This window comes from Aquarana catesbeiana, linkage group LG01 (genome assembly GCF_042186555.1).
Source record: "Aquarana catesbeiana isolate 2022-GZ linkage group LG01, ASM4218655v1, whole genome shotgun sequence".
NCBI classification, from domain to species: Eukaryota; Metazoa; Chordata; class Amphibia; order Anura; family Ranidae; genus Aquarana; species Aquarana catesbeiana.
This window is the reverse complement of record NC_133324.1, coordinates 39,290,020-39,316,037: the sequence shown is the minus strand read 5'-3', so window position 1 is coordinate 39,316,037 and position 26,018 is coordinate 39,290,020. Positions and strand designations below refer to the sequence as shown.

The 26,018-nt window shown below is 46.6% G+C and overlaps 1 protein-coding gene across 1 annotated transcript in view; it reads right to left on the bottom strand.

Moving 5' to 3' along the window:
* LOC141127762 (vomeronasal type-2 receptor 26-like) overlaps nucleotides 1–26,018 on the bottom strand; it is a 138,330-nt gene that overhangs the window by 78,044 nt on the left and 34,268 nt on the right. Inside the window, exons 2-3 of the mRNA XM_073614914.1 lie at nucleotides 10,283–10,574; nucleotides 3,288–4,070 (exon numbers count right to left, since the gene is read on the bottom strand). Of these exons, the coding sequence (XP_073471015.1) occupies nucleotides 3,288–4,070; nucleotides 10,283–10,574 (1,075 nt within the window). The remainder of the gene's footprint in view (nucleotides 1–3,287; nucleotides 4,071–10,282; nucleotides 10,575–26,018) is intronic.

The following is a 26,018-nucleotide window of genomic DNA, read 5'->3' as shown; positions in this document are numbered from 1 at the left end:
AGGAATTGATGGATTTTTATTCCCTTTGCAGGGAAAAAAAAAATCACTTCCCCTCTGTCAGAATGGAGCTCTGCCTTGTTTACATAGTTGTGTCCTGTGTGTCTTCCTGACGATTGGTGGGTGCCGGCAGACATCCATTGGCCAGCACCCGGTAATCGGCTTTTACTATGACTAATCACAGTAGAAGTGATGTGTATGCTCCAACTAGTCGGAAGTTCAGAATCACCTATATATTTATATATAGATGATTCTGCACAGAACGGCCTCTCTGTAGCAGTAAATATGCTATGGGGTGGCAGTCATTAAGTGGTTAAAACATAAAGCACTTAGGAATTTGCACAAGCAGCATACTGTATCATTAGTTCATTATTTGAATTAATTTCTTTTACTGTCACTGTTCAGCCTACAATATTCTACTCGCCTCCTTTGATTTTTCAGTCAAAGTTTGTCGAGCCGGGTGGTGCTGACATGGTAACCCACAGCTCAAATTTCAGTCTATTCCAGCTCTGGCTATCTTCTACTAAGAAGATATGTTTGGTTGGTGTCGCTCAGTGGAGCTATTATTCAGACATTGGTCAGAGTGGGACCTGCACTTAGTTACATATGATATAAATGATACAATTTCCCTGTTCAGATATGAGATCACAACGTCCACCAGAGAGAAGTCTCAGAACCAATTCCCTTTGCAGCCCTGAGATGTGGTCAAATGCCAAAAGCTGAAAAAATGTATATTTCCTTCCCCACGTCCCCTCCCCCAACTTTTCTTTTGAGATAAATAACACAATCATTAGTCTATCCCCTCATGTCAGCATGCTAGGTGTGGTCCTGGACTACAGGGCTGGTAAAAGGCAGGTGCGGAAGGGGAACGTGCCCTGGGTGCTACCATTTGCCATAGGAGGGGGGACGCAGCCTGCAGGTGAAGTTCTGCAATGGCCGCTGCCCGCCAGTGTGTACTTCAACAAGTAACCTATGCCCAGCGGCACTGTACAAATTGTGTGTGCCGAATTTGTGCGCTCCTGCATCCTCCCTTCCCTCAGCACAGCTTCACTGTTTCCTTTACTGTTTCAGTTTACTCCTCCTACGGAGGAGTCCCATAGTCCCTGCCAGCGGCGTGACGTCACGTCACTCACAGCCGAAGGGCGAGGTGAGAGGACTCAGAGGAGCGCAGGGAGCTGTGTCGGACCCGGCATGATATGACCTCGAGGAGTCGAGGAGCTGCTGCCTGGCTGGCTCGAGTCTAGCTGTATTCTGAAGGAAGCTAAGGTAGATTTGGATTGCAGTGTGTGGCAGACAGTGTCCGAACTTGTGTAAAAGTAAGTGCTAAACAAACATTAATAAATGGCTTGATTGGGGGAGGGGAGGAGGCTGAGGGGAGGTTAATGACCACCACTGCTTTTTAATTTCTGCTGTATGTTATAGCCTGTAACATATGGGGAAGTGTACAGTGTGTGCACCCTCTCCTGCATGGATTTTGGCTGGAAGAGGAGAGCTGCCTTGTGGACTGTGGAAGTGTGCTGTGCGTGTGGTGTATTGTGATGTCCAGGTTGGCATAGCTGTATGACAGGTGTCCCGCACAGACACTGGTCCGTGTGCGGTCCTTACAATGTCCACTGCCTCCACTGACTTTTTTGTAATATTTTTTTTATAAGGTTTTTTTTTAACCACTTCAGCCCCGGAAGAATTTACCCACTTCCTGACCAGAGCACTTTTTGCGATTCGGCACTGCGTCACTTTAACTGACAATTGCACGGTTGTGCGACGTGGCTCCCCAACAAAATTGACATCCTTTTTTTCCCACAAATAGAGCCTTCTTTTGGTGGTATTTGATCGCCTTTTTATTTTTTGCACTATAAACAAAAATAGAGCGACAATTTTGAAAAAAACGCAATATTTTTTACTTTTTGCTATAATAAATATCCCCCAAAAATATATAAAAAAAAATGTTTTTCCTCAGTTTAGGCCGATACGTATTGTTCTACATATTTTTGGTAAAAAAAATCTCAATAAGCGATTATTGATCGGTTTGCGCAAAAGTTATAGTATTTACAAAATAGGGGATAGTTTTATGGCATTTTTATTATTTTTTTTTTTTTTAAATGGCGGCAATCAGCGATTTTTATTGTGACTGTGACATTATGGCGGACACATCGGACATTTTTGACACATTTTTGGGAGCATTGTCATTTATACAGCAATCAGTGCTATAAAAATGCACTGATTCCTGTGTAAATGACACTGACAGTGAAGGGGTTAACCTCTAGGGGGCGGGGAGGGGTTAAGTGTGTCCTAGGAGCATGTTTTTAACTGTGGGGGGTTGGCTACATGTTACACGTCACTGATCTCCTCTCCGATGACAGGGAGCAGAGATCGAGTGACACTGTCACTAGGCAGAACGGGGAGATGCTGTTTACATCAGCATCTCCCCGTTCTTCCTCCCCGTGAGGCGATCGTGGGTATCCCCGCAGCGATTGAGTCCGCGGGACCCGCGACCTGACTCATGGAGCTTGCCGCGGGCGCGCGCACCCGCTGGCCGCCTCTTAAAGTACAGGTACGTGGTTTTGCCTGTATGAGCCCTTCTGCCGCAGTATATCTGCGTGAGGCGGTTGGCAAGTGGTTAAAATGGAGTGGCGGGTCCATTAGTGGTAAAGCGTCGCCAGTTTTAGCTGCGCTTTACCACTATTTAAGCGGTACTTTTCGACCACTAGCAGGGAACTTTTAATCCCCAAGAAAGGGTTAAAAGCGCCCATGTTGCTAGCCGGAAGTGGCTGAGGGGAGGTTAATTACAATGGTATAAAAATACATATAATTAAAATGTGTGAGTGAACTGTTTCTATCGCATTAAACCTAATTGAACTTGTATTGTTAAGTATATTCTTGTTTTGAAACAATATTGATTCTTTATTAAAAACGGGGGGGGGGGGGGGGGCAGTTTGCCATCTTCGCCCTGGGCACCAATTGGCCTTGTCCCAGCACTGCTGGACTCTGACCTCTCTTTTTGACCCCCACATCCAATCACTGTCCAAACTTTGCTGCCTCAACCTCCCTAACATCTCCAGAATACACCCCTTCTTTCCAATGTCACCACCAAGATACTATTTCCCTTGTTATCCCTCACTTTGACTATAGCAACCTCCATGTCATTAGCCTACCTCTACACAGGTTATTCCATCTATAGTTCTGCTACTAGACTCATCTACCTTACCAACAGCTCATTACCCACCAACCCTCTTTGCCAATCCCTCACTGACTTGCGCTCACCCAACAAATACATTTCAAACTAACTTTACCTGATTAAATCTGTTAATGTTAGAACTGTGATTAAACTTGTTGAAAATTTGTATAGCTTCAGCCATAGCTACTACTGCAATATACACTCGTAATGATTCTCTAAAAATTATATGTTTGCCCATTCTTTGAGCAATCATTCTTACTACACTTCTGGTATAATTAGAAATGTTTTGAAAATAAATATTTTTTCCATTTTGAGTTGATGTTATATTGTGAAATGCAACAATCAGATTATCCAACAGCAGCCCAACTGGTGAATGTCTTGACAATAAATTGACACCAAACAGATTTTCATCTATATGAATTGGTGGATCAAAAATACTTAAAGACAAACTTGTTATAAAACCCATGAAAACAGTCATTATTTTCATTTCTTCAAAAGTCCAGCCTGGGGGAAGGATAAGCATACTGTTTATATTGATATCAGTGTATTCAGAAAGGTATTCCTGAACATTTTTTGTAAAGGAACCACAAAGTATTAAAACTTTACATCGTACTTTACTAAGTGTGTCTCTCCACTGATTTATTGTAGCAGAATTTTCAGTCATTCTTTTTTCAAAAGCCACACAAATCTCCTGGGAAGCCAAATGTTTTTTCAGAATTTGCGCTTCATTCTCTCCGGCATCATTGTCTGATAAAAGTATTCCAACCCAGTTCCAGCCAAAATATTTCACTAGTTTGGTAATTGCTAAATAATGGACATAATCATTCTGAATGGTCCTGAAAACATGCGGGTAAAGGAGTCGGTCACTTAATGAGTAATCGGTGGCCCAATAGCTGATCTGAAAAGAGAAGGATTAACCATTAATTATAATGTGACTATATTTGCAGATTACATTCATATCCATTGGCCGCTAAAATGATCATTAGAGACTGAACTGTGCAAATATATAAAAATACAATTAATCTTTCAGATTAAATCAGCTAAATACCTTCCATGTGCATCAAAACAAAGATGTTCAAAGTCTTACAGAAACCGCAGTAGTCAAGCCTTGCCCCTGCCAGCATGCTGTAGAGAAGGATCTTTGCTCTTTGCATTGTTACAGAGGTCTACCTGAAGACGTGTAATGTGCCCCCTGTTGTGTCAGATATATAGCTCTCCGATCAACAGCAAGGGTCATTAGTATTATATTCTAAAGCTTGGACTTATCAGTGGGTATGTTGGACTTCATACAGAGAACATTTACCCTTCTCTGCACCAAGCTGGCAGGGGACAGGCTTTCCTAGGCAAAATTATGCATAACCAGAAAAAATATACAAATCAGGAGATGTGACATCAACCTGACTTTACTTGTGATCTGCTTGCTCTGGATGACTGATTCTGGCAGTTTACCAGCATTTTCAGAAAGAGCCCAGCAAAGGATAGTCTACATGGTGTTTTTTTGGGGGGCGGCAAACACCCCCCCGGTTGGTCAGATGGGGGCATCCCCACTACCCCGGCACTTACCCCATTGGTTGCAGGTGGGTGGGCTTCTACAGGTGGTGGGCAGTGGCTGAGTTTCAGGCTCTTATGGGTGGGTTACAGGATCCTATGAGTGGCAGGTTGCAGGCTCCTATGGGCGGTGGGCAGCGGCTCCTGTGCCCTCTCTGAATCACCGTGGCTTCCACCGTGTGGCTCCTCCTTCCTAGGCGTACAATAGGATCGCCTGTCCTTTAGACCAATCGGAGACCGATTGTCCGGGAGGAGGATCAGTGTTACAACAGCGAATATTGATTTGCTGTTGTAACACACCTGGGTGGACTCGGAGCACACTCTCTGCGACCCGAACCTACCCTATATTGAAGCCTATTAGAGCCTCTGGCTCTAATCAGTGCTTCAAAAAAACAGCCCCTCCGCATTGGACTCCATGCGCCGGTATCCTGAAAGAGGCTGGACGCATGGATAGAGGAGGTGGCATTGAAAATGGGGGGGGGGGGGGGCTGACCCCGCTCTAATACCTCTTTGCATTCATTCAGAAAAGACATATCAAAGTAACCAACACACACAGACCTTCAAATAAGCTTCAAAAGATTTTTAAAAACAGGCAATTAGGACCTTTTAGCAGCAATCACCTTTTAGCATGAAGAACAGGCCTGGAGCAAAGGGAACCTGGGTGGAGGGCCCACATGACTGGGGGTTGCTGTTAATGGTTGCACAGGGTGTATCCTGGAAGAGGGGGTGGTTAAAAAGGTTTAGAATGGATTTGGTGCAATGAGAGAGATATGAGGTGTGGTTTACATAGGTAACATGGTCAGTGGGGGGGCAGAGATTAGTCAGTTGAGGGCTTGGCCTGGCCCCTTCTTGGTCCACAGGGACGTTTCTGCGTTGTCTTGGTATCAATTTGTGAGTGTGTTCCAAAAATGATTGGAGGCGGGTGGTTTCTCTTTGAGGGACTATTCTTCGCATTCATTCAGGATTGGAGCGGCCACTGAGGCGGTACGTTGGGGTGTCAGTGATCAGATACTTCAGCGTTTTGGTCGTTGGGAATCTCACTGATTTTGGTTTTATATACGACCTCATCTCCTTTGAAGCGGGTGATAAAGGGGGGAGGATGTGGAGCCCTCAACTCAAGGGGTTGGGGGGTCAAAGGGAGGTCTATGTCCTTTTTGATGTTGTTGTGTGGTGTTGATTGTGTGTGGCCTTTCTGGTCTGGGGATGATAGTGCAATGTGGGGCTTATGTGTGTTTGGTGTCTTGGGTCTTGTTGCTTATGATCTTTTTGTGTTTCTGTTTTTCAGGCCCAATGTGCCTGATGTGGATCCTGAGTCACTCCTATGTACACTGGGGGGCGTGGAGGGCTCTGGTTAGACTGGAAGTTAGCCAGGGTTTTTCCAGGGTGTAGGCCATGGTCTGCCGGATCAGTATACCTGCCATGCTGTGGTACCGAGTAGTGCCGGAGATACAGTGGTATGCTAGGATGGATAGGCCTCCCGATGTGCTGCTTCTGCGTGTTGGGGGCAATGACCTTAGTATCATGGCATCCAGGGACCTCATTAGAGACATAAATTGGGATTTCCTTTGGTTGCATACGGCATTTCCAGATACTGTCTTACTGTCGTCAGACATCATTGGCAGAGCAGCTTGGAGGCGGGCGAGGTTGGTGGAAAAGCTGGTCTACGGGCATGACAGCATCAGGAACAGTCCACCGCACAAGACAGGTAGACTGCAGGAGTGCCAGGGCCTGATCTTGCGCTGGGATGATCAGGGGGTAAGGCAAGTCCACTCTCCACTCTTATCACCCCTAGACAAAAATTATTAGGCACAGCCCCACTGGATGGGATAAAAACATTTTTGCCCAGAGTTCTGCTTTAACTCCAAACTTTCTGGTTCCATGGCTGGTCTTGTGTACACCCAGCACAATGACTAATGCTGCAACTGCTGCACACTATCATGGGTATAATATATTATGAAGATTGCACCAGTAAATGGGTTCCCTTTAAAGTAGAACTCTGGGGAAAAAAAAGCGTGTCCCATGCAGTGAGGTTATGCCCGCGCTACATGGGTTGACTGCTTGTTTTGTCCAGGGGTGAACAGAGAGCTTATTCTCACACAATCCTTTGATCCTCCTGAAAATAGTGCACCCCCACGTCCAATGGTGGACTGTTCCTGCCATCCTCATATCCAGAGCTGGTCTACGGGCATGACAGCATCAGGAACAGTCCACCGCACAAGACCAATGGACTGCAGGAGTGCCAGGGACTGGTCTTGCGCTGGGAGGATTGGGGGATAAGGCAAGTCCACTCTCCACTCTTATCACCCCTAGATAAAAATTATTAGTTATCCAAGCAGTGCAGGCACAGCCCCACTGGATGGGATAAAAACATTTTTGCCCAGAGTTCTACTTTAATTCCAAACTTTCTGGTTCCATGGCTGGTCTTGTGGTAGGAAGGTCTGATGGGCCTGTGATCACAGACAAAATGATCATTGATTCTGATTCTGAGGGTTTTGTGATAGAACAAACATTCTGCTTTTTCCTATTTCAGTATATTCCTAATAAAATCTACTGAAATACAAAGTCTACATAATGATTCTGAGCTTGTTGGATCACCCTCTTCTTCCACTTACATCATATCTGGACTCTGGAGACAAGTAAGAACAGGTAGACTGGGATACTAAATGTCACCAACTGAATGTGAACACATTTTATTGTCTGTTGCAGGCTTCGACCAAAGTTGAATAATGTTGAATAGTGCCCCTGCTATAGATGAAGGCAATTTTATGTACCTCATGCAGCCTAATTGGAAAACTTCTAGGACATGGCTAAGAACAATGCTAAGAGACACCTTGTTGTTACTGTTCTCCTTCACCACCACAGGAGTGAGCTCTCAGACGCTGAGCTCAGACATACTGTATCAGGAAAAGGAATGTGCACGTGGGGGGTTTGAATCAGAGAAAGCGTGCCCTCCTGTGATGGTGAAGGTGAGCAGTAACAACTAGGCGTCTCTTAGCAATGTCCTAGGAGTGTTCCAGTCAGGCTTCATGAGGTACAGTATGTACAAGAAAGAAACACAAAAGGGCGCACCAGCCTAGTGCAATATCCCACAGTATGAATTTACTAAGAAGTTATAGAACTTGCTCACAAACGTATATATAATACATGCTCATTGAGCTAATCGTCCATAGCTCAACAGTCCTAGACACAGTGCACTCCAGAGTTCGAGGGGGACCCTGCCGGGGGGCCGGAACTGACTGGCACGTTTCCAAGGTAGCACCTTCTTCTTCAGAGCCAAACCATATATGAGGTGTGTAAATGGCCTACACCTATAGCAAGGGTATTATTCATCTTTAGTCAGAGCTGCACAGTTTGTTTTTATTTACAGACATCCCTTATCTGCAGAGGCAGTTTTTTGGTAATGGTGAACTATGCCTTAAACTCTGGACTCTGGGTAATTTTGGTGGTCAGGCTGGGGGGCGCAGGCCTAAAGCTGTGTAAGGGGCCCCAAAATTTCCGATGGCTGCCCTGATTGTAATCATGGGCTATCGGTCATTGGGCTGTATTGGGCAAGAAGGTGGCAATACTTGTTCCTGAGCTGGTGGGATCGCAGCTAGGGGCCTGGATAAGGAAGTGGTGGTGGTACAGCCGATGCAATAGAATACCTTCCTTCTTAAACCTCAGACATAACAGTCAGTATATATATATATATGTTAAAAGTTGTTATATATATTTATATATACAGTAGCTCACATAAATGAGTACACCCCGCACATTTTTGTAAATCTTTTCTTCTATCTTTTCATGTGACAACACTGAAGAAATTACACTTTGCTACAATGTAAAGTAGTGAGTGTACAGCTTGTATAACAGTGTAAATTTGCTGTCCCCTCAAAATAACTCAACACACAGCCATTAATGTCTAAACCGCTGGTAACAAAAGTGAGTACACCCCTAAGTGAAAATGTCAAAATTGGGCCCAAAGTGTCAATATTTTGTGTGCCCATCATTACATTCCAGCACTGCCTTAACCCTCTTGGGCATGGAGTTCACCAGAAATTCACAGATTGCCACTGGAGTCCTCTTCCACTCCTCCATGATGGCATCATGGAGCTGGTGGATGTTAGAGATTTTGCGCTCCTCCACCTTCCGTTTGAGGATGCCCCACAGATGCTCAATAGGGTTTAGGTCTGGAGACATGCTTGGCCAGTCCATCACCTTTATCCTCAGCTAAGCAGAAACAGGAATCTCTGTTTTCCTCCAGTTACAGCATTCCCCCTACAGTTAGAAAGTACTCCCTAGGAGCACACTTAACCCTTTGATTGTCCCTGATGTTATCCCCTTCCCTGCCAGTGTCATTAGTACAGTTACAGTGCATATTATTTAGCACTGATCACTGTAATAATGTCACTTGTCCCCAAAAAGAGTCAGTTAGGTGTCCGATTTGTCCACCACAATGTCGCAGTACCATTAATGATGGCCGACATTACTAGTTAAAAAAAATAATTAAGTAAAAATTCCATAAAAATATCCCCTAGTTTGTAGACGCTATAACTAAAAATTTGTAGCAGAATACATATTGGCCTAAACTGATGAAGAAATTAGCTTTTTTATTTATTTTTATTTATTTTTTATTGGATATGTTTTATAGCATAAAGTAAAAAAATGTTTTTTTTTTCAAAATTGACGGTCTTTTTTTGTTTATAGAGCAAAAACTAAAAACCATAGAGGTGATCAAATACCACCAAAAGAAAGGTTTGTTTGTGGGGAAAAAAGAAGATACATTTTATTATGGTACAGCATCGCACGACTGCGCAATTGTCAGTTGAAGTAACACAGTGCCATATCGCAAAAAATGGCCTGATCATTAAGGGGGTAAAACCTTGTGGGGAACACCCCACTCGTGCTCCCCTTCTGGGTGTGCTCTCACCTCTATTCCAGTGACCCCACAATTAAGTTTGATCAGTGCTCGCTTTTTAGTCACCAGTGGACTAATGAGTAAGGATGTTCTGTCTACCTTCAATCCTCTTTGGCTGTGGTAATGTCTCTTACCATAGGATTCATGTATGCAAGAAAAATACTCCCATAGTACTTATATCATTATATATCAGCTACTCACATATTTAGGGTGCTTGTAGTGCACCACTCTGACCTCTCTTGTTAAATCAAACTTTAGTTATGATATTGGGATTGTTTGATTTAATGTGAGATAAGAAGTTGACAATATTGTATATATTTTTTTTATATATATATATTTTTTTTTGTTTTGTTATTTGCACACAGAGATTTATTACATAAGCACTTGATGTTATACAGTATATATAGAGTGATACATAGGATCTGTTTAGAAGGAGGTTTTAAGGTTGGTTTAGAAGCGCAGCACATTATTTGGATTTTAATTGGATTGTAATTATGGAAAATGGGGCAAAATCCTTAGTAATGGTGCCAGCTGTGTATTCATTAATTTTAACTGAGTTTACATACACTTTAACTTTCATAGACTGGCATGTTTTTGTAAAATGTATATTGTTGTCTCTGTTGACATAGAATAGTATTACAATTATACAAGTAGTTTTCACTCACCTGTGTGTATCTGTACAATCCGAGGATTTGGGCGATTGGGATTGTAGTGGATGAATAGCGATCTCCAATAACACCAGCCAGCTTGCCTTGTCCTTTACATGAATAATTAGGAATTGTCCCATTTGGTCCAGATAAGATCTGCAGAACACTCTGTACACCCTTCCTGGGTTCCAGCCATGAATCATATAGATGGAAGCCTAGACTGACATTCGGTAAGATGTCTGGATCCTGGTTAATATTATCAATTGCGAAAAGGAAAGCTAGGAGGTTCTGGTAATACCCGATAGAGGGGCTAAAGAGGTTTTTTTTTCCAAAACAGTAAGTTATTCATTTCTATATATTTGTAAAATATTTTAAAAATATTCATACATGTGATCAGGTTAACATTAAATACAGAGGGAAAGACTTTTAGGCAATGCTTCCTGGGGAATATATAAAACAGCAAAAGCAATGTTGAGTTATTGCTGAATTTTTCACAGCATGTCTGTAAATTAAAGTCTCACCACTAGGTGTTTAAACCAGTCATGTGGCCTTTTGATCTACTTGTGGACTGTTTTGATATATTCTGCACAGGTCTGGCAGGTAGTTATGAGCCAAACTGCCTTGGGTTCAGTTCAGCAGGAAATTTGGTCAACTTCACTGAAGCCACTTTAATTAAAAATGCAAATTTTCTGCGCTAATAGGCAAAGGGTTGTCAAAAGGGGGTGGGCATTGCCTTAGGGAACATGTACCAATGTAAAAAAATAAAATACATTAAGAAACCATTCTGCCCGATTTTTTTAAATGCTTAAAGGGAAACTCTTTAAGTCTCGTATGGATTTTAAGGAGGTACTTCGCACAAAAAAAATGCTTGAGGTCCCTCAGAAAATACATACCAGACCCTTTGATTCTGGCACAGATTTTAATGGGGTCTCCACGTAAAAAAAAAAAAAAAAAAAATGCGAGGTCCTCCTAAAAATCTAATACAAGACCCTTAATCTAAGCATGCAGCCAGGCTGGATTGGGAAGGGGGGATTGCGCATGTGCCTCCCCTCCTGAACCATATCAGGCTACATGCCCTGATCATGAGGGGTACCTTGCCGGGGGGTGGCCCCCTGGTAAAGCAGCCTGTCCCCCTGTTAATGAGAACAAGGGCCTCTTCCCCACATATCTTGCCTGGTGGTTTGCACATGAGGATCTTAGCAGAATCTGAATGCCCCTTTTATAATAAGGGGGTCTGTAGATACCCCCCCACGAGTACCTCTACTCATTGACAAATACAAAAAAAATTAAATAAAGATACTCAAATATTTGGGAGGTCCTTTATTTAAAAAAAAACATTAATCTTTAAAAAAATATTCCTCATTATAAATCCATCATCAGTCATGATGCCTGACACCTGCTTAATTGCTGGAAAAAAACCAGAAGACCTGACACATGCAGCCGATCCCAAAGGTAACAAGGGATGAGCTTCGAGTTCGAGTCGAACTCATGTTCGACTTGAACATCGGCTGTTCGCCAGTTCGCCGAACAGCAAACAATTTGGGGTGTTCACGGCAAATTCGAAAGCCGTGGAACACCCTTTAAAAGTCTATGGGAGAAATCAAGAGTGCTAATTTTAAAGGCTTATATGCATGGTATTGTCACAAAAAGTGTTTGGGGACCCAGGTCCTGCCCCAGGGGACATGTATCAATGCAAAAAAAGTTTTAAAAAATGGCCGTTTTTTCGGGAGCAGTGATTTTAATAATGCTTAAAGTGAAACAATAAAAGTGTAATATTCCTTTAAATTTCGTACCTGGGGGGGTGTGTATAGTATGCCTGTAAAGGGGTGCATGTTTCCCGTGTTTAGAACAGTCTGACAGCAAAATGACATTTCAAAGGAAAAAAAGTCATTTAAAACTACTCGCAGCTACTAATGAATTGTTAGTCCGACAATACACATAAAAGTTAATTGATAAAAACTGTATGGGATTTCCCCACAGGGGAGCCCCGAACCAAAATTTAAAAAAAATGCGGGGGGGTCCCCCCCAAATTCCATACCAGGCCCTTCAGGTCTGGTATGGACATTAAGGGGAACCCCGGAATTTTTTTTTTTTTTAAATGGCATGGGGGTCCCCCTAAATTCCATACCAGGCTCTTCAGGTCTGGTATGGACGCAAAATTTAAGAAAAAAGATGGCCTGGGGGCCCCCTCAAAATCCATACCAGACCCTTATCCGAGCACGCAACCTGGCAGGTCGCAAGAAAAGAGGGGGGATGAGAGAGTGCCCCCCCTCCTGAACCATACCAGGCCACATGCCCTCAACATTGGGAGGGTTCTTTGAGGTAGCCCCTCAAAACACCTTGTCCCCATGTTGATGAGGACAAGGGCCTCATCCCTACAACCCTTGGCCGGTGGTTGTGGGGGTCTGCAGGCGGGGGGCTTATCGGATCTGGAAGCCCCCTTTAACCAGGGGACCCCCAGATCCCAGCCCCCCTATGTGAAATGGTAATGGGGTACAAAAGTACCCCTACCATTTCACAAAAAAAGTGTCAAAAATGTTAAAAATGACAAGAGACAGTTTTTGACAATTCCTTTATTTATAGTCTTCTTCTTTCCATCTTCTTCAGGTCTTCTTCCTTCTTCCTTCGGTTTCTTCCTCCATCTTCTTCTTCCTCTGGTTCTTCCTCAGATCCTCTGCTTCTCGCTCCGGTGTTCTCGTCTGGCATCTTCCTCCACAGCGTCTTCATCCCCGCTTCGTTCTTGGGCCGCTCTGCATCCATGGGAGGCTCCCGCTGTGTGAGGCTTCTCTTCTTCTGACACTTCTTATAAAGAGGAGGGAGGGGCCACCTTTTGACCCCGCCCCCCTCTGACACATGGGGACTTGGTGGGGATTTCCCTATGGCTTTCCCGTGACATCAGAGGGGGGCGGGGTCACGCGGTTACATTGGACCCAGGTCCCCAAACACTTTTTAAGACAATAACTTGCATATAAGCCTTTAAAATGAGCACTTTTGACTATTCATGTTTGTGTCCCATAGACTTTAACGGTGTCCTTGCTCTCCACAGGCGGCTTATCCACAGGGGTTTAGAAGCTAGTTCCCATCCTTCAGGGGCCGCCACACCCTCCACAAGAAGCCCAACAAATTCCAGGCTGTGGAGGGACTCCTCAGATGATGCCCCAGGATCTCTGGACATGGAGGTGAGAGCACAGGCTACTGACCCACAGTCCTCACAACCAAACACAGATCCCTTTGCTGTGATCACCATCTCAGACCACCCAGTGTTAGAGACTGTGCCTAAATACATGCTAACTTCCCCCCAGGGAGTCTCTCCAAATCTAAATGAACTTATACTTCCACCGCATGTAAGCTGACATACAAGTCCTGAGAGATAGGGTGAATCATATAGAGGACAAATTGTGTGATTATGCAGAAACTTTCAACGCACTAGTCGATTCCCACTCAGCACACATAAAAATGAAATTGCATGGCTGAAGTCTAAAGTGGTGGATTGGAGGACAGGTCTCGTCAAAATAACTGGAAGATTTGGGGGTCCCGGAAATGGTCCAGCAAACCCAACTACCACAATTTGCGCAATATCTCTTCCTGGCAATTTTACCTACTTACGTTAACAGATTTGACCATTGATCGAATCCACAGGGTTAGACCCAGTTAACTCCTATCCCAAAGCAGTTCATCTTCACAACCCATTTTCCAAGCTTAAACTCCTACCTCTCTGTAGTAGGGATGAGCCGAACACCCCCCGGTTCGGTTCGCACCAGAACCTGCGAACGGACCGAAAATTCGCACGAACGTTAGAACCCCATTGACGTCTATGGGACTCGAACGTTCGAAATCAAAAGTGCTCATTTTAAAGGCTAATTTGCATGTTATTGTCCTAAAAAGGATTTGGGGACCCGGGTCCTACCCCAGGGGACATTTATCAATGCAAAAAAAACTTTTAAAAAGGGCCGTTTTTTCGGGAGCAGTGATTTTAATGATGGTTAAAGTAAAAAAAAAAGAAAAGTGAAATATTCCTTTAAATATCGTACCTGGGGGGTGTCTATAGTATGCCTGTAAAGTGGCGCGTGTTTCCCGTGTTTAGAACAGTCCCTGCACCAAATGTCATTTTTAAAGGAAAAAATCTAATTTAAAACTGCTTGCGGGTTTAATGTAATGTCGGATCCTGGCAATATGGATGAAAATCAGTGAGACAAACGGCATGGGTACCCCCCAGTCCATTACCAGGCCCTTTGGGTCTTGTATGGATATTAAGTGGAACCCCGCACCCAAATTAAAATAAGGAAAGGTGTGGGGCCACAAGGCTCTATATACTCTGAACAGCAGTATACAGGCGGTGCAAACAAGACAGGGACTGTAGGTTTGTTGTTAAGTAGAATCTGTTTGTCATTTTGAACGGGTACATTTTTAACGTGTTTAGCTTCAGCCAAAAAATCTTTTTTAAGCTTTTTGGAAAACATAGGGAAGGGTTATCACCCCTGTGACATTTGTTTTGCTGTCTTTCCTCCTCTTTAGAAGATTTCACCTCACTTTTTGTCCCAATGACAAATGTTTTTTGAAAATTTGTTTTTTTTTGTGGAACAAGGATTGGAAAGCATCAGTGGAAAGGAGAAATGTTTTTCCCATATTAACTCTTACAGGAGAGAATTTCCCTTCCTAGGGGTAGATTTCATCTCACTTCCTGTTGTCTCCTTCCGTTTGCAAGTAGGAGTCGTTTGTAAGTTAGATGTTTGAAAGTAGGGGCCTGCCCTATATACTCAGTAGGGATGAGCTTCGAGTTCGAGTCGAACTCATGTTCGACTCGAACATTGGCTGTTCGCAAGTTCACCGAACAACGAACAATTTGGGGTGTTCGCGGCAAATTCGAATGCCGCGGAACACCCTTTAAAAGTCTATGGGAGAAATCAAAAGTGCTAATTTTAAAGGCTAATATGCAAGTTATTGTCATAAAAAGTGTTTGGGGACCTGGGTCCTGCCCCAGGGGACATGGATCAATGCAAAAAAAAGTTTTAAAAACGGACGTTTTTTCAGGAGCAGTGATTTTAATAATGCTTAAAGTCAATCAATAAAAGTGTAATATCCCTTTAAATTTCGTACCTGGGGGGTGTCTATAGTGTGCCTGTAAAGGGGCGCATGTTTCCTGTGTTTAGAACAGTCTGACAGCAAAATGACATTTTGAAGGAAAAAACTCATTTAAAACTACTCGCGGCTATTGCATTGCCGACAATACACATAGAAGTTCATTGATAAAAACGGCATGGGAATTCCCCAAAGGGGAACCCCGAACCAAAATTAAAAAAAAAAAAATGACGTGGGAGTCCCCCTAAATTCCATACCAGGCCCTTCAGGTCTGGTATGGATATTAAGGGGAACCCCGGCCAAAATTTAAAAAAAAAAATGACGTGGGGTTCCCCCTAAATTCCATACCAGACCCTTCAGGTCTGGTATGGATTTTAAGGGGAACCCCGCGCCAAAAAAAAAAAAAAAAACGGCGTGGGGTCCCCCCAAAAATCCATACCAGACCCTTATCCGAGCACGCAACCTGGCAGGCCGCAGGAAAAGAGGGGGGGACGAGAGTGCGGCCCCCCTCCCTCCTGAACCGTACCAGGCCACATGCCCTCAACATTGGGAGGGTGCTTTGGGGTAGCCCCCCAAAACACCTTGTCCCCATGTTGATGAGGACAAGGGCCTCATCCCCACAACCCTGGCCGGTGGTTGTGGGGGTCTGCGGGCGGAGGGCTTATCGGAATCTGGAAGCCCCCTTTAACAAGGTGACCCCCAGATCCCGGCCCCCCCCTGTGTGAAATGGTAAGGGGGTACATAAGTACCCCTACCATTTCACGAAAAAAGTGTCAAAAATGTTAAAAATGACAAGAGACAGTTTTTGACAATTCCTTTATTTAAATGCTTCTTCTTTCTTCTATCTTCCTTCATCTTCTGGTTCTTCTGGCTCTTCTGGTTCTTCCTCCGGCGTTCTCGTCCAGCATCTCCTCCGCGGCGTCTTCTATCTTCTTCTCCTCGGGCCGCTCCGCACCCATGGCATGGGGGAGAGGCTCCCGCTCTTCTCTTCTTCTTTTCTTCTCTTCTTCTCTTCTTCTTTTCTTCTTTTCTTCTCCGGGCCGCTCCGCAATCCATGCTGGCATGGAGGGAGGCTCCCGCTGTGTGACGGCGCTCCTCGTCTGACAGTTCTTAAATAACGGGGGGGCGGGGCCACCCGGTGACCCCGCCCCCCTCTGACGCACGGTGACTTGACGGGACTTCCCTGTGACGTCACGGGGAATGCCACAGGGAAGTCCCGTCAAGTCACCGTGCGTCAGAGGGGGCGGGGTCACCGGGTGGCCCCCCCCCCGTTATTTAAGAACTGTCAGACGAGGAGCGCCGTCACACAGCGGGAGCCTCCCTCCATGCCAGCATGGATTGCGGAGCGGCCCGGAGAAGAAAATGAAGAAGAGAAGAAGAGAAGAAAAGAAGAAGAGAAGAGCGGGAGCCTCCCCCCCATGCCATGGGTGCGGAGCGGCCCGAGGAGAAGAAGACAGAAGACGCCGCGGAGGAGATGCTGGACGAGAACGCCGGAGGAAGAACCAGAAGAGCCAGAAGAACCAGAAGAACCAGAAGATGAAGGAAGATAGAAGAAAGAAGAAGCATTTAAATAAAGGAATTGTCAAAAACTGTCTCTTGTCATTTTTAACATTTTTGACACTTTCTTCGTGAAATGGTAGGGGTACTTATGTACCCCCTTACCATTTCACACGGGGGGGGCCGGGATCTGGGGGTCACCTTGTTAAAGGGGGCTTCCAGATTCCGATAAGCCCCCCGCCCGCAGACCCCCACAACCACCGGCCAGGGTTGTGGGGATGAGGCCCTTGTCCTCATCAACATGGGGACAAGGTGTTTTGGGGGGCTACCCCAAAGCACCCTCCCAATGTTGAGGGCATGTGGCCTGGTACGGTTCAGGAGGGAGGGGGGGCCGCACTCTCGTCCCCCCCTCTTTTCCTGCGGCCTGCCAGGTTGCGTGCTCGGATAGGGGTCTGGTATGGATTTTTGGGGGGACCCCACGCCGTTTTTTTTTTTTTTTTTGGCGCGGGGTTCCCCTTAAAATCCATACCAGACCTGAAGGGTCTGGTATGGAATTTAGGGGGAACCCCACGTCATTTTTTTTTTTTTAATTTTGGCCGGGGTTCCCCTTAATATCCATACCAGACCTGAAGGGCCTGGTATGGAATTTAGGAGGACTCCCACTTCATTTTTTTTTTTTAATTTTGGTTCGGGGTTCCCCTTTGGGGAATTCCCATGCCGTTTTTATCAATGAACTTCTATGTGTATTGTCGGCAATGCAATAGCCGCGAGTAGTTTTAAATGAGTTTTTTCCTTCAAAATGTCATTTTGCTGTCAGACTGTTCTAAACACAGGAAACATGCGCCCCTTTACAGGCATACTATAGACACCCCCCAGGTACGAAATTTAAAGGGATATTACACTTTTATTGTTTGACTTTAAGCATTATTAAAATCACTGCTCCTGAAAAAACGCCCGTTTTTAAAACTTTTTTTTGCATTGATCCATGTCCCCTGGGGCAGGACCCAGGTCCCCAAACACTTTTTATGACAATAACTTTCATATAAGCCTTTAAAATTAGCACTTTTGATTATTCATGTTCGTGTCCCATAGACTGAACGAACTTTTTTCCTGTTCGCATGTTCTGGTGCAAACCGAACAGGGGGGTGTTCGGCTCATCCCTAATACTCAGCATAAATTTGGCCCTTAGGTGTTGTTGTGGCCACAACAACGTAAGCCCTCACAGGGCCCTGCTGTGAAATATTAGATCAAGAATTGTAATTACATGCCCCTGTTGAACAGGGGCAGAAAAACTGGGCCTTTGGTGGTGGTGGTGGTGGTGCTGGTGCCACAACACTGTAAGTCCTCACTCGCTCTTGGTGGGTGCAGAAATGGGCCCTGCTGTGAAATATTAGATCAAGAATTGTAATTACATGCCCCTGTTGAACAGGGGCAGAAAAATTGGGCCTTTGGTGGTGGTGGTGGTGGTGGTGGTGCTGGTGCCACAACACTGCAACCCCTCACAGACACTCTAGTTGGAACGCAGGAACGAGCCCTGCTGCAAAGTATTGCATCAAAAATTGTAATTACACGCCCCTGTTAAACAGGGGCAAAAAAATTGGGCCTTAGGCACTGGTGCTGGTGCTACAACACTGCAACCCCTCACAGACACTCTAGTTGGAATGCAGGAACGAGCCCTGCTGCAAAGTATTGCATCAAAAATTGTAATCACACGCCCCTGTTAAACAGGGGCTGAAAAATTGTGCCTTAGGCATTGGTGGTGGCGCCCAGAACCAAAAATGTTCTTTCAAGCTATCAGCATGATGATTGAGGAGGAAGAGGATAATTACTCAGGGATAGTCACTAAACATCAGCATAGGCAGTCTTTGAAGGGATCTGAGATTTAAAAAAAAATTATTCGGTTACATCAGCATCAGGTGCTTGGTAGCTGGTGGTGATCCAAGACTGATTCATTTTTATGAAGGTCAGTCGATCGACCGAGTCGGTGGACAGACGCACCCTGTGATCGGTTACAAAGCCTCCAGCAGCACTGAATGTGCGTTCCGAAAGAACGCTGGATGCAGGACAGGCCAGTAGCTCAATTGCATACTGTGCAAGCTCTGGCCAGTGATCCATCCTCAAGACCCAGTAACCCAGAGGATTTTCGGTGGGAAAGGTGTCCAAGTCTGATCTTGCCCCTAGGTATTCCTGCACCATGTAAAACAGACGCTGGCGATGGTTGCTGGAACCGATCATACCTTGGGGCTGCGGACCACCTTCTCCACCGCTCCTTTTTTGACTGACCGAAGCCTCAGCAACACGTTGTCCAGAAACAGGAGTTTGTAACCTCCCAGTCTCTGGGATGCGTTGCACAGACCTTTCTGCAAGGCCTCCCGAAGATGTTTCATCCTCTGCTCCCTCTGCGAAGGCAAGATAAGGTCCGCAACCTTACCCTTGTAACGTGGATCAAGGAGGGTTGCCAGCCAGTATTGGTCCTTCTCCTTGATACCACGAATACGAGGATCCTTACGCAGGCTTTGCAGGATCAGGGAGGCCATGCAGCGTAGGTTTGCTGAGGCATTCGGTCCGGAGTCCTCTGGGTCACTAAGGACGACATGGTCCGCAGCCACCTCCTCCCAGCCACGTACAAGTCCATGTGTTTCTTGGGACTGATCCCTTAAAGACTGCTGCTGATGCTGAGTGCCAGGCTCCACCTCCATACTGACACAATCTTCCTCCTCCTCCTTCTCCTCCTCGTCCTCGTCCTGTGTGATCAGCGGGCATGAACAAACACTGTCTGGATAAAGGGGGCCTTGAGAGCTAAGGAAGTCCTCCTCTTCCTGCCTCTGTTCTGCCTCAAGTGCCCTGTCCATTATTCCACGCAGCGTGTGCTCCAACAGGTGGACAAGGGGGACAGTGTCACTGATGCATGCACTGTCACTGCTCACCATCCTCGTGGCCTCCTCAAATGGTGACAGGACAGTGCATGCATCCCTGATCATGGCCCACTGGCGTGGGGAAAAAAAAACAAGCTCCCCTGACCCTGTCCTGGTGCCATAGTCGCACAGATACTCATTGATGGCCCTCTGCTGCGTGTGCAGCTGCTGCAGCTTGGCCAACGTTGAGTTCCACCTGGTGGGCATGTCACAGATTAGGCGGTTCTTGGACAGGTTAAACTCCTTTTGGAGGTCCGTCAGCCGAGCACTGGCATTGTATGACCGGCGGAAATGCACACAGACTTTCCTGGCCTGCCTCAGGACATCCTGTAAGCCCGGGTACCTGCCCAAGAACCGCTGCACCACCAAGTTAAGGACGTGAGCCAAACAGGGCACATGGGTCATTTGTCCCTGTCGGAGGGCAGAGAGGAGGTTGGTGCCATTGTCGCAAACCACCATTCCTGCCTTAAGTTGGCGTGGCGTCAACCACCTCTGAACCTGCCCCTGCAGAGCTGACAGGACCTCTGCCCCAGTGTGGCTCCTGTCCCCCAAGCACACCAGCTCAAGCACCGCATGGCATCTTTTGGCCTGCGTACTTGCGTAGCCCCTTGAATGGCTACGGAGCACCACTGGTTCCGAGGACAAAGCACAGGAAGAGGCCATGAAGGAAGAAGAAGAGGAGGGGGTGGAGGAGAGAGGTGTGTCACAATCATTAGCATTTTGGAGGCGTGGTGGCGGAACAACCTCCAACACTACTGCACCTTGTCCTGCATCCTTCCCAGCTGCCAGCAGAGTCACCCAATGCGCCGTGAAACTTAAGTAACGTCCCTGTCCATGCCTGCTGGACCATGAGTCAGCGGTAATATGCACCTTACCACTGACCGCCCTGTCCAGCGAGGCATGGACATTGCCTTCCACATGCCGGTAGAGAGCCGGAATTGCCTTCCGTGAGAAAAAGTGGCGTTTAGGTACCTGCCACTGAGGAACCGCACATTCCACAAACTCACGGAAGGGGGCAGAGTCTACCAACTGAAAAGGCAACAGTTGAAGTGCTAGCAATTTTGCCAAGCTAGCATTCAACCGCTGCGCATGTGGATGGCTGGGAGCAAACTTCTTTCGGCGGTGCAGCAGCTGGGGCAGGGAAATTTGCCTGGTACAATCTGACGTCGGTGTACCAAAAGCAGATTGCCCACAAGTACTTGGCTGTGACACACCTAATTCTACACCTTCATTCCTCTCAGTGCAGGTCTCAGAGAGGACTGAAGGTATAGTGGGGTTGGAGATCTCAGCTGATGAGGAGCAAGGAGAGGTCCTCTTTGTTCTTTGGTGTGGGTTTTTTAGATACGCTTGCCAACGAACTGCATGGCAGGTCAACATATGTCTGGTCAAGCATGTGGTGCTCAAGTGGGAGATGTTTTGGCCACGCGAGATACGCTTGAGTCATATGTTGCAAATAGCAGCGGTGCGATCTGATGCACTCGTCTCAAAAAAGGCCCACACCAAAGAACTTTTTGAATAACGCGCAGAGACTGCAGCACCCTGCACATGTGGAGCTTTGGGGTGTGATGCAGTCAATGTGCTGCCCTTAGGCTGGCCCCTGGAGGGCATCCTGCCTCATTGGTGATGTGCCGCCTCCTCCTCCTCCTCCTCTCTCCTATCAGGCACCCACGTTGAGTCAGTGACCTCATCATCCCCTCCCTCCTCATCACTGGAGCAAACCTGGCAGTATGCTGCAGCAGGGGGAGCATGACTGCCAAATTGCTGTCCTTCTTGGGCACCCCCTCTGTCTGCGCTCATGTTACTGCCTTCATCGAGCTCAGTATTATCATCAGAGCCTTCCAAACGCTGGGCATCCTCCTGGAGCATGTGCCCCACACTGTGGTCAAACAGTTCGAGGGACTCCTCAGGAGGACATGGTGGGGCTAGGGAAGGAGTCACTGATGACATTGAGCCGAGGGAAGAGGCCGCTGCTTTGCCAGACAAAGTACCCTGGGCATGGGTGAGAGAGGATGAGGAGGATGAGGACGGCTTGGTCATCCACTCGACCAAGTCTTCCGCATGTTGTGGCTCAACACGGCCAGCTGCCGAAAAAAAGCCCAAGCGTGTCCCACGGCCACATGCTGATGAGGATGCACCGTCTCCATGACCAGCACTAGACACAGAGCCTGCTTGCCCTCTCTTATTGGCTTGTGACTGTCTGCCTCTCCTTTTTGGCCTTCCAGACATACTAATGGCCTGTAGCTGCACTAAGCTGGGATATGTATATATATATATATATATATATATATATATATATATATATATGTACTGATACTGCAGCTAGCAAAATCAACTGCCTGCCTGTAGTATGAGAACTCCACCAACCTTCTACAGGTAGCTTTAGTTGAACACTGTGAGGTGGACGCACCCCACTAACTTGTAGGTTTAGCTGAACACTGTGAGCAGGACGCACCGCACTAACTTGTAGGTTTAGCTGAACACTGTGAGGTGGACGCACCACACTAACTTGTAGGTTTAGCTGAACACTCTCAGGTGGACGCACCACACTAACTTGTAGGTTTAGCTGAACACTGTGAGCAGGACACACCCCACTAACTTGTAGGTTTAGCTGAACACTGTGAGCAGGACGCACTGCACTAACTGTAAATAGTCTAGCTGCCTGACTGTGGTACTAATAGGATCAAAAGAACACCAGTAATTTTCTCCAGGTAGCTGTATATACTGTAACAAGACAAGCCTGCCTGTCAGTAAGAAGATAACAGGAACGGATCTAGCTGAACACTGTGAGCAGGACGCACTGTACTAACTTGTAGGTTTAGCTGAACACTGTGAGGTGGACGCACCACACTAACTTGTAGGTTTAGCTGAACACTGTGAGCAGGACGCACCCCACTAACTTGTAGGTTTAGCTGAACACTGTGAGCAGGACGCACCGCACTAACTTGAAGGTTTAGCTGAACACTGAGCAGGACGCACCCCACTAACTTTTGTAGGTTTAGCTGAACACTGTGAGCAGGATGCACTGCACTAACTGTAAATAGTCTAGCTGCCTGACTGTGGTACTAATAGGATCAAAAAAACACCAGTAATTTTCTTCAGGTAGCTGTATATACTGTAACAAGACAAGCCTGCCAGTCAGTAAGAAGATAACAGGAACGGATCTAGCTGAACACTGTGAGCAGGACGCACCGCACTAACTTGAAGGTTTAGCTGAACTCTGAGCAGGACGCACCCCACTAACTTTTGTAGGTTTAGCTGAACACTGTGAGCAGGACGCATTGCACTAACTGCAAATAGTCTAGCTGCCTGACTGTGGTACTAATAGGATCAAAAGAACACCAGTAATTTTCTTCAGGTAGCTGTATATACTGTAACAAGACAAGCCTGCCTGTCAGTAAGAAGATAACAGGAACAGATCTAGCTGAACACTGTGAGCAGGACGCACTGCACTAACTGTAAATAGTCTAGCTGCCTGACTGTGGTACTAATAGGATCAAAGGAACACCAGTAATAACAAGACAAGCCTGCCTGTCAGTAGGAAGATAACAAGAACGGATCTAGCTAAACTGAATACAGTGTATATATATATATATGCAACACCTGGGATGCATATATATACACAATACACTGTAAGTGCAGCTAACTGACTGACTGTTCTGCCTAATCTATCTAACTCAAATCAAATGTCACTGTCTGTCTCTCTCTCTCTCTCAATGAACGCCGGAACACACACTACACAGGGCCGCCGTGCAGGCGGCCTTATATAGTGTGGGGCGTGTACTAAATCCCCTGAGCCATAATTGGCCAAAGCCTCCTTGGCTTTGGCCAATTACGGCTCTCTGTTCAGGCGGCGCTGTGATTGGCCAAGCATGCGGGTCATAGTGCATGCTTGGCCAATCATCAGCCAGCAATGCACTGCGATGCCGCAGTGAATTATGGGCCGTGACGCGCCACACGAATTTGGCGCGAACAGCCCATATCGTTCGCAATTCGACGAACGATCGAACAGCCGATGTTCGAGTCGAACATGGGTTCGACTCGAACACGAAGCTCATCCCTACTCTGTAGCAAACTTCTCACTAGGGATGAGCCGAACACCCCCCAGTTCAGATCGCAGCAGAACCTATGAACGGATCGAAAATTTGCACAAACGTTAGAACTCCATTGACGTCTATGGGACTCGAACGTTCAAAATCAAAAGTGCTCATTTTAAAGGCTAATTTGAATGGTATTGTCCTAAAAAGGGTTTGGGGACCTGGGTCCTGCCCCAGGGGACATATATCAATGCAAAAAAAAAGTTTTAAACGGCCGTTTTTTCGGGAGCAGTGATTTTAATGATGCTTAAAATAAAAAAAAGTGAAATATTCCTTTAAATATCGTACCTGGGGGGTGTCTGTAGTATGCCTGTAGAGTGGCACATGTTTCCCGTGCTTAGAACAGTCCCTGCACAAAATGACATTTTTAAAGGAATAAAAGTCATTTAAAATGGCTTGCAGCTTTAACCACTTGCCGACCGCCGCACGACTATATACGTCGACAGAGCGGCACGGGCAGGCAAAAGGACTTACAGGTACGTCCTTGCCTGCCCGCGGGTGGGGGGTCCGATCGGACCCCCCCCAGTGCCTGCGGCGGTCGGCAAATCTCCCCCGGCGATCGGTGGTGAGGGGGAGGCCATCCATTCGTGGCCCCCCCCTCGCGATCGCTCCCAGCCAATGGGATCATTTCCCTGCCTCTGTATTGTACACAGAGGCAGAGGAAATGATGTCATCCCTCCTCGGCTCGGTATTTTCCATTCCGGGCCGAGGAGAGAAGACTGCAATGTGAGTGCACAACACACTACACACACAGTAGAACATGCCAGGCACACAAAACACCCCGATCCCCCCCCCCGATCGCCCCCCGATCCCCCCCCAATCACCCCCCCCTGTCACAAACTGACACCAAGCAGGTTTTTTTTTTTTTTTTTTTTCTGATTACTGTATTGGTGTCAGTTTGTGACAGTTACAGTGTTAGGGCAGTGAGTGTTAGGCCCCCTTTAGGTCTAGGATACCCCCCTAACCCCCCCTAATAAAGTTTTAACCCCTTGATCACCCCCCGTCACCAGTGTCGCTAAGCGATCATTTTTCTGATCGCTGTATTAGTGTCGCTGGTGACGCTAGTTAGTGAGGTAAATATTTAGGTTCGCCGTCAGAGTTTTATAGCGACAGGGACCCCCATATACTACCTAATAAATGTTTTAACCCCTTGATGGCACCCTAGTTAACCCTTTCACCACTGATCACTGTATAACCGTTACGGGTGACGCTGGTTAGTTTGTTTATTTTTTATAGTGTCAGGGCACCCGCCGTTTATTACCGAATAAAGATTTAGCCCCCTGATCGCCCGGCGGTGATATGCGTCGCCCCAGGCAGCGTCAGATTAGCGCCAGTACTGCTAACACCCACGCACACAGCATACACCTCCCTTAGTGGTATAGTATCTGTACGGATCAATATCTGATCCGATCAGATCTATACTAGCGTCCCCAGCAGTTTAGGATTCCCAAAAACGCAGTGTTAGCGGGATCAGCCCAGATACCTGCTAGGACCTGCGTTTTGCCCCTCCGCCCGGCCCAGCCCAGCCCACCCAAGTGCAGTATCGATCCATCACTGTCACTTACAAAACACTAAACGCATAACTGCAGCGTTCGCAGAGTCAGGCCTGATCCCTGCGATCGCTAACAGTTTTTTTGGTAGCGTTTTGGTGAACTGGCAAGCACCAGCCCCAGGTAGCGTCAGGTTAGTGCCAGTAGCGCTAACACCCACGCACGCACCGTACACCTCCCTTAGTGGTATAGTATCTGAACTGATCAATATCTGATCTGATCCGATCAGATCTATACTAGCGTCCCCAGCAGTTTAGGGTTCCCAAAAACGCAGTGTTAGTGGGATCAGCCCAGATACCTGCTAGCACCTGCGTTTTGCCCCTCCGCCCGGCCCAGCCCAGCCCACCCAAGTGCAGTATCGATCGATCACTGTCACTTACAAAACACTAAACGCATAACTGCAGCGTTCGCAGAGTCAGGCCTGATCCCTGCGATCGTTAACAGTTTTTTTGGTAGCGTTTTGGTGAACTGGCAAGCGCCAGCGGCCTAGTACACCCCGGTCGTAGTCAAACCAGCACTGCAGTAACACTTGGTGACGTGGCGAGTCCCATAAGTGCAGTTCAAGCTGGTGAGGTGGCAAGCACAAATAGTGTCCCGCTGCCACCAAGAAGACAAACAC